This window comes from Amphibalanus amphitrite, unplaced genomic scaffold (genome assembly GCF_019059575.1).
Source record: "Amphibalanus amphitrite isolate SeventyFive unplaced genomic scaffold, NRLGWU_Aamphi_draft 001406F_arrow, whole genome shotgun sequence".
NCBI classification, from domain to species: domain Eukaryota; kingdom Metazoa; phylum Arthropoda; class Thecostraca; order Balanomorpha; family Balanidae; genus Amphibalanus; species Amphibalanus amphitrite.
In genome coordinates, this window is record NW_024882899.1 from 132,501 (window position 1) to 141,921 (window position 9,421).

The following is a 9,421-nucleotide window of genomic DNA, read 5'->3' on the forward strand; positions in this document are numbered from 1 at the left end:
CTGAAAAAAGTGACAAGAACTCCGGCAAGCTGCGGGAGTATTGCAATGGTCGTGGAAGGTGGCTGAAAAAAGTGACAAGAACTCCGAAAGGCAATGGGAGCTTGCTCCATGCCAGAGCATATTGCAATGGTCGTGGAAGGTGGGCTGAAAAAAAAATGACAAGAACTCCGGAAAGCTACAGGAGTATGAGGCATGCCAGAGCATTGCAATGCTCGTGGAAGGTGGGCTGGAAAAAGTGACAGAAACTTCGGCAGGCTCCGGGATTTGTTGTGCAAGTGTTTATCTTGGCCGTTGCTTGGATAGGCAAAGTGAAAAAGTAACAGCAGCTTACAGTTCTTACTGATAACTGCGACGGCTGCAGTTCATGTCTCACAATGGCTGTGAGAAGTCAAAAAGAAGAAGGAGAAGAAACTTGGCATGCTTCTTGTGAGTGGAATCGTCATCAACACCACCGCAAAAACAGGCCGAATGCTCAATAATCCAGAGCATTCCATAAACACTCACGATCTTGCTCAATGTTTTATATAGGTAAGCTGCTTTTGGAAGGTAAAAATTGTGATGGTAAATATAAAACAGCATAAAAGAAGTACGTGATTTAACCAAATCGAAATATCATCAAAATGTGATCTTTGTTTGCATTTCTGTCTCAGTTTAAACAATGACGAGAATGCGCTGAAAACGATGATTTGAAACTTTTCCATAAGACATCAAACTTTGAGAGAAGTAATTAGCTTTCAAACTAGAAGTGTGTTAACCCTCGCCGGACCTATTGGTTTTCTACATACGCGCCGGCCGAGGGGGGGGGGGCGGGTACGACCCCCCCCTCGCCGTTTCGCCCCTGGTGGAGCTAGCGCGTTGCGGAAAAAACGAGCGTGTGCGCCGTTACGAGACGCAGAGGCTGGTACCCGATTTTAAGGTCCTAGGTCAATCGGTGACCTCTGAGGTCAGGTCAAGTGCCCCAAGGTACGGTTCAGTTTTTGGTGAATAACTTCGCAAAAAACGGCCGCAGAGCCGCGATTTTGGCAGCATCGTGTTCGCCTCGCTCAGGCGCGTCGAATGATATACTTTTTGTCCGGGTCAGGTCAACTTGGGGTGTTGACCTCAGGTCAAGGTCAGGTCAGCATCCCCAGGTCACGAAGTTGGTCGAAAGAGGTCATGTCGCAAATCATTCGATTCGGCAGGCCTTCCTGAGTCCATTGGTGGCTTTCCCGACTCGCTAGCTCAATTTGATCAAAAGTTATTGACGAAAAACTAAAATGACCTTGATGACGTCATAAATGACGTCACGCAAGGTCAACATTGCAAAAGTGACGCATCTAACCTTGCAAGGAGTGCATCAAATCACGATTCTGTGTGCTTGATATAGCTGGAGATCGTTCCCGGCGCCAGAATAGCAGTTTTCATTTTTCCCCATTGACTTATAATGGTGAGGTCACGAAAATGACCTGACCTCATATGACCTTTAGGAAAATCCGAGATATACAAGTTGTGGGACTCATAATGGATACTAGATCCTGCAAGTTTCATTTCCCTGTGACATCTCCTCTGGCAGTGAGGGCGTTGCGAAGTTGCGACATCTGAAGACCGTGCAGAGGTTCACTTATGACGTCATAGGTCAGTGACCTGACCTGACCCAAAAATGCGGTTGGTGTCAAAAGATCTGGCTTGGATCAAAGGTCAGGTATGCCAAGTTTCAGCTCTCTATCGCCAGCGTGTTTGGAGCTATCGCGAAAAAAACCCTATGGGGGGGGGCGGCACCCGCCCCCCCCTCGGCCGGCGAGGGTTAATACTCCCCATTCCTTTATTGCGAATTTTCTTTGCAAAACACAAAAGTCGCACTGATCTTATGATATACCTACTTAGATATGAAACACTTGACACTAGAGACTAGAGAGCTAAAGCCTGTGTGACGGTGCGTCAAAAGCCACGACTAAGTCACACTTTACTCGCGGATTTGTTTGGAAATTTCGCAACATATCTCCACTAAGCTGTTGTGCTGATAAAAGTACGTCCTAAAGTCGGTTAGCGACACGTATTTCATGAAGCTTTTGCGAATCTTCTGGAAGAAGAGGTCAAGAAGAGGATATTGCTGGAGGCGGTTAATTCACTAGTTTTGCGACATCTGAGAATCTTGGGACAGCAGACGGGCACAGTGGCAACTTATTGGTGACAAAACACTCAGACACCCGAGTTATAGCTGTTTGTGCTGTGCTATTGAGATCAACTGCAGATACTTGTGTACTGTGCAGAGGGAACTGTGTGCATCCTAGCTTGAGATGTCAATCGGATACCAACTTTTTGGTATACTGATACCAAACGGATGCCAACTTGGTATTTGGTATTCTATACCCAATGCATTTGGTATTTTACTGGTATCATGAGGCATCACTAATTTATAAGGTTCTCTGAAGTGGGTATTACTTGGTATATTTTATCAATTTTACTGCAGTTTGGTTTTCGGTATGTTGTTATTATTTTAGTTGGTATTTGATTCGGTATCGGTTTCAAAATTTTCTCTGCTTGACAGCATTACATCCGACACAGGTGCATATTTTTTATGTATAATTCATGTGTGGGAAACTTTTTGTGCGGCGAATGGACGCAGATTTACACAAACATTAAACAAGCAGCTTCTGGAGGAAACTGAAAATTTGGGATATTATTGACAATTTCAGCTCAATGCAATGCGTTAAAAATACGAACAGTACCTAAAATTAACCCGCGCCCCGTAGGGGGGGGCCGAAACGGCCCCACTGTCCTTTTTGGTCGATATCTCCTAAACGGCTGGAGATATCGCCACCAAACTTTTAGGACCCCTCCGGGCATCAATTTTACACATTGTGACCAAAATTTTTACCAGAGGCTATGATAGGTTGGCCACAAATGACGTCAGAGTGACGTCATGTTCTGTCATTTTCGACCGAAAAAAGACCTTCGCGAGAAGACCTGTCAGGACTACAGCTTTGAAGATACAGAAAAATGATCAAGACATAAAAGGTGTAGAATTGACAGGGCTACAAAACTGCTATCTCGAATTTTTGAAACTTTTGAGTTTTGACCCCCAAAAATCAAAAAAGCATTTTTTGGATATATTCGCCAAAAAATCCAAAAAGTTTTTTTTTGAGTTTCGAAAAAACCGGATTATATGTGACAGTACCTACCGTCTTCTATCTACATACCAAATTTCAGATCGATACCTCGTTTTTTGGCCAAGTTATAGCGAAAAAACTGTTCAAAAATGATGACGTCAAATTTTCAAACTCAATTTTTGGCAATTCTAGAACTCGTAGAGCAAAACGAAGACCACCATTAGACTCCCCGTGACGAGCTGCATCGAATCGATACCCATTTTATGCAAAAATATCAACTTTGAAATTTGACCTAATTTGACCTGACCTTGACCTGACCTTCACCAAAACGTGACCTAAGCTGGCCCCAAAGGCTGCCTAACCCACATAATCGCATTTGTCATGTAAAATGGACCATAAAACATGTATCACACGACACATTCATATTGTGACCCCCGGTGACCTGACCTCGCTGTGACCTGACCTGGTATCAGTGACCTCAGATAGCAAAGTATGTGTTTGACGAACAATGTACCATCGATGGTTTTCAATAAATTACCAGTTTACTCGCTTTCACAGCACATTTCTTGAATTGCCTGTGAACGGTGAAAATCTGACCTTTGACCTGACCTGTGACGTCATCGGTTTGACCTAGGTCAATGAAATTTGGTCACAAGGTAGTTCCCGGGTGAGGCTATCGAAATCCGTTTGAATTTTGAAAATCGGCCGGTAACTTTCCGAGATCTTAGGCGGGGGCCGAAACGGCCCCCCCCCCCCCCCCTACGGGTGGTAGGGTCCGCCGGTAGCCCTACGGGGCGCGGGTTAACGATGCCAACAGCAGACGCTGGGTAAACCATGAACAGCATATTGCTGGTGGGAGAGGGGATGGGGGGGGGGGGCGGACGAATCACATGTGAGATACTGCATGTCAATATCGCAAAACAAATCTCGCCAACATATCAGCGTTATCCTTTAGGAGAGCAGCTGAATGTACGTTTCACACTATCTCAAGTTTGAGCTGTTTGACACACAATTGAAATGGAAGCGCCAATAACAATGCAGTGCTGCAAAACATCAAAATTCTGACACCGTGCTGTAAACATACACAAGACTATGGATGAGATAATGGTGTTATCTCATCCATGCCCAGACTGTTCCACTGGGGAAAAAAAACTTTTTATTCTGCTACTCATCTCACAGAACATATGAAAAAGAACCCCGTTAGGGACTTACCATTCTAAGATCCATATCCGTTTTGCTCAGCTTTCCACTTCTTTCTGCTGTTGCAGTCGATATCCTGGTTTTTCTCGCGCTCTTTCTTCTATTACGCACCGTCACTCACACTCTTTCGTTTAACGTTCATCTACTGCTCTTTATCGTTCTGTTTTCGGTGCTTCTTCGTGTTTCTTTCTCCTGCCCCAGCTTGGCGTTGTCGACGGCGTTCTTCTTCCTTTACTGACTCGCTACTCCATGCTCCTTTGTCTCTTCCTTCTCCTGTTTTTGGATCCAGTCCTTACCCCCCTCACCAACCACAGAGTGGAGTCAGAGTGGAGTCAGAGTGGAGTCACCTTCCGCAGAGTCAAACCCTGACTCGCCTCTCACTAATGCACCACCCACACTCACTACCTCACACCACTTTATCCACAGGAAAACTGTAAGACACTCGTCTGCACGCCCGTCCCTGGACTGAGGCCAGCCGGATAATGGTGAGACCAGGTGAGACGATGTCAGACCCAGTGAGCAGAGGTGCGCCGAGGTGAGAATCTGGGCCGAACTGCGGATCACTGTCGAGTCAGATTTGTCTCACTCGCTGGAGAAGATGATGGTCGCCGCATTCAGGGACATTCACGTGACACCGGATGATCCCTCGACGACACGGATGTGGGGATTGTCTCCGGCGAGACAGTCCTGAGACAACGCTGAGACACAGCGGAGACAGCGCTGAGACAACGCTGAGTCACGGCCGATTCACGGTTGAGTCACAGTTGAGTCACGGTTGAGACACTGCTCAGACACTGCTGAGACAGCTCGGAGGCACAGCTGAGACACGGCTCAGTCACTGCTGAGGTAGCTGTCGGGCACTGCTGAGGCACCACCGCCGTTGCGACGCGCACTCAGCGGGGCAAAATCCTTTCTCGATTCCTGGAAGAGCCGCGGTCGAGGAAGGTCTTCTACCGCACCGCAAGAGTAACACTCTTGTCTTGACGAATTATGTTCATGATAGATGGTGGAAAACTTATCTCAATGCGCTCTGTGGTGCTGACGGCAGCAGAAAGAAGCGATCGCAGCGCATAAAATTGCAGGAAAAGACGCGATTGCGAAATCACAACCCGATAACGAATAGCGCAGTATGATTACCAGATGAAATGTTTTGTTTCGCGATCACCCGTAACTGTCACATATGTAACGCACGAAGAAAGTCCCGAGTCACGTAACGAAACGTTTCACACATCACGAATCACGAACCGCGAGATAGAACGATATTATCGCAACGATATAACGACCAACTCGAGCACGATACGCGAACGATATTGTCGCAACGCAACAATACGGCGAGATACGGCAAGCGAGGCGATCACGAAACGTCAGCGAAACGAGAAGACGAGACGAGACGAGAAGACGAGACGAGCGAGACGAGATACGAGGCGATCACGAGACGAGATGCGACGAGCGAGGCGATCACGAGACGATCACGACGAGCGAGGCGACGCGCCTTCGCAGCGCAGATGACTGTCGCCTCCTCAGAGGCCGGTAAGACCCAATCAGCCATGGTGCCGAGGGCGAGATTAGTGAAGGGGAGGGAGGGGGTGGGGAGGGGGGTCCAAGGTTAACGAGTGATGGTGCGCGCTGCAGCGTCGGGCGGGGAGGGGGGTGGGGGGTGGCAGAGGCGGCGCTAGAATGGGTCATTGCGGAGTTCCAGAGGCGGTGCTAGGAGCTCGTCTGGGGGAGTGGTAGATTCAGAGGCGGTTACAGATAATTATTATGGGCAGAACCAGTTGCAGTTATAAAGGGTGATTTTGGACAGAACCAGAGGCAATTGTAAAGGGTGATCATGAGAGGAATAAGATGAGGTTACACACGGTGATTATGGGAAGTATCAGAGACGGGTATAAATGTGAGTTATCTAAGGTTGAGGCGGTGGAGTGAGGGGGTTTGAAGGTGTGAATCAGAGGCGGTTACAGAAGGTGGATTATGGAAGACTTGCAGAGGCCGGTGATAAAACGTCAGGAGGTGCCAGTCAGAGGCGGTGCCAGGAGCGCACAAAGGAGGTCCGCCAGAGACGGTGAAAGTAACTGGCACCGGGATGGTTATCAGAGGCGAATGTAACGGTAGATCAGTCGAAGGAGGAGTATTTTCTGATGGTATGGTGGTTCCGGTGGCCATAGCAACATACTATGAGAGATATAGAGGATTTTTCATGGCTCCGAGTGGAAGATAAGGAATAGGATATCTTTTCCAAGCGGTTACTGGAAACCGAGCGACCAAAGAGCGAGTTTTTCTGGAACACGCGAGGAAATGATATCCGATCTTCCACGAGTGAGCCATTAAGAACCCTATATCTTTATATGTAGAGCTTTATTCATAATTGTTTAGAACATTATATCAAAATGTATTTATTTATTACAGACGATTAGAGTAGTTTGTTTTTTATTCATATGTTTCATCACATTGATTCGGTTATTGTCGCACCATCAAGTGAACTCTTGATTGTTGGCTATGAACCCTCGAGTCTTTATCTTTGCATCTCAGAAGAGTGCGAGATTTAAATATACCTGCACTGTAGACCCAATGACAAATCAACCTCCACTAGAAAGATAGGTTGCTTCCAGCTTTCAAGTTTCATTACTATTTTTCGTGGAACTGTTTGATACTTTGACCAGGGCATGGCTTTTAGACATCTACCGCGAAAACATTGATGCATGTTTTGACAAAACTGATCAAACTTTAACAGCAAAACAATCTACTGGAGCTCCAAAAGCCATCAAACATCGCAAGGTACATTCTCATAATAAATCCCTTTTCATGTAAGTTAAAGTGATTTTAGGAACATACACATGCTTTTCATTTGAACATCGCCCCCGTGTTTTGTTTGTGCAGAAGTTTCAAATAACGTCACTGGACATTTGTAAAGCCACTGCTACTCCCCTGCTTTGCCGAAGACCATCGCAGTCTTGTAAAGCAGAGCTGAAGGTAAGGACATAACTTCAAAGGTTTACTCTAATAAGTCTGTATAATCGACGATTCATACGTTGATGATTTTATTATGTAGGTGATTGATTCAATATAATTACAGCGATCGGTTGTATCAAAAGAGCTAGGTGCATGCATGCTTGCTTATCGTATAATATAACCGCAGGATGTTTGAAATAGACAAACACTATTCGTTAGTATTATGCTTTTTTTATTGAATACATGCACAATTGTACACACATGTAAGAACCGCAATGGTAACAGACAACTGTGTCATAACTTATAAGGTGTATAATCGTACGTATCTGCAATCTTGTATGCAAGGATCGTGCGCAAATCCTAAGAATTCGGTGTTGGCATCCTAACTGCCGGCCGAAATAATGCACAGAAGCCTCTACCACGCCCTGGGGGGGGGGGGGATGAGTGAGAAAGCGAGTGAGTCCTTCACTTGCGAAAGTGCCAAGCAGTAACACCCCTCACCCAACTGACTTTGTGTGGCCCAGGTACCACCCTGAAGTGTCTCAGGGTGGTATTCTGGCCACAGGGGTGGCACCCTCTGCACACAAATCAATTGGACGTAGAACTCCGCTGCTGAGTGGACGGTGGCCTTCAGTGTGACAAAATAGAGTTTTCCGACGTCATTTACCTTCAGTCATTATTTAAATAATAAATAAACTGGTGAACCCTCTGAAGGGAAAAACTTTACCCCCCCCCCCCCGTCTAATTCGGCTCCCGGGCCATGTAGCGACACACAGCAAGCGGGGTTCGAAAGAGCGTCGAAAATCACGAAACATATAATTCGACTTCTTTGTAGGTTAGGTCAAAGGTCAGGTCACCAATCAAAGGTCACCTGTCATCTAGGTAGCTAGTAGTTCTAGGTGCTGACCCGACCTAGACCAAATGAATGTGCGGACTACTTATCGGTAAAAGTGCCTTTGTTTGCCCTCCCCCACCCCCATCCCCACCGAAAATCCGTAGACGAGGGATTGGATGATTTCGATTGAACGATTGACTAAAGTGAAATATTTTTAACCCTCGCATGTGTAGGGGGGTCGGATGGACCCCCCATGGTTTTTCGCAAATAACTCGCGTAAAAAGCGGCCGATCGCGACGAAACTTTCAGTACCCTCGCATTGATCAATTTGACACCTACCCTGAAAATTGCATGACCCTGACCCAAATGACCTTTGACCTGTGACCTCTTTTCCGAGACCATGTTTGGCCGGAATCGCGATTCGGCGTACGTCGGCTCGCATTAGCCGCGCGTTTGCAAGCTTTTCGTGGTTTCAAACGTTCAAACATGTGATTTGATGTTGCTCCCATGCATTAGGGCGGGTGTCAAGGTCACCTGAAGGTCAGGTCAGGTCATTGACCTTTGGTGACCTCGGGTGACCTCGGTTCACTTTTTCGAGTTTTACATGTTTCTAGGCTAGTTTTTGGAGCTGAATTCGAATTTAGCAACCATTTGAACATTTACGAAGTAGTTTTGGTGCCTTCGTAACATGTTACGAAGCTGTCAGAGGCGGTTGACACGTACTACGAATACCCGTCACGACGCCTACTGATTGACCTGACCTGACCTGACCTGACCCGACCTGGTCTAAATGCTTAAAGACATCATCTGTGATCAAAACTAACACGATATTCGTGATCAGCACCCCGAAAACCCCTTAGCAGCCACACTTTACGACTTTCTAATAGGTCCCGATTTTCCCGGCTTTGGGTCATTGACCTGACCTGGAAGGTCAACCAATGACCTAGGACCTTAAAATTGGGTATCATCGGCTTTCTCTTGTCACGGGCAACACGCTCGTTTTTTCCGCGAACCTCTAGCTCGATCAGGGGCCGAACGGCAAGGGGGGGTCCAACCGACCCCCCCTCTACACATTAGAAGCTGTGTAAGCTTCTAATGTGTAAAGCTGGAAAACGCCGCACACATGCGAGGGTTAATGCTGATAATTCCATTTATAACCGTAGGATAACATACCAGACGTTTCTTGCATTTATCTAATTCAATGAGCTATGATATTCTTAGTTGAACACAGGTATCTAAGTGCACCACTAAACATTGAACATGGTATTTTATCTGTCCCCAGGCTCCAAGCAGCGATGAAGCCACATCGCCTGACGACGTCGCTGGTGGTCCTCTTGGTGACCGTGCT

At 46.6% G+C, this 9,421-nt stretch overlaps 1 protein-coding gene across 2 annotated transcripts in view; it reads right to left on the bottom strand.

Moving 5' to 3' along the window:
• Positions 1–5,800, bottom strand: part of LOC122372841 (protein spaetzle 3-like) — a 30,478-nt gene extending 24,678 nt beyond the window's left edge. Inside the window, exon 1 of one of the 2 annotated variants that reach the window (XM_043350448.1) lies at positions 4,302–5,800. In XM_043350448.1, the coding sequence (XP_043206383.1) occupies positions 4,302–4,316 (15 nt within the window). In that variant the 5' untranslated portion in view covers positions 4,317–5,800. The remainder of the gene's footprint in view (positions 1–4,301) is intronic. The other variant, XM_043350446.1, reaches the window with a different exon arrangement.
• Between the last annotated feature and the right edge of the window lie 3,621 nt (positions 5,801–9,421).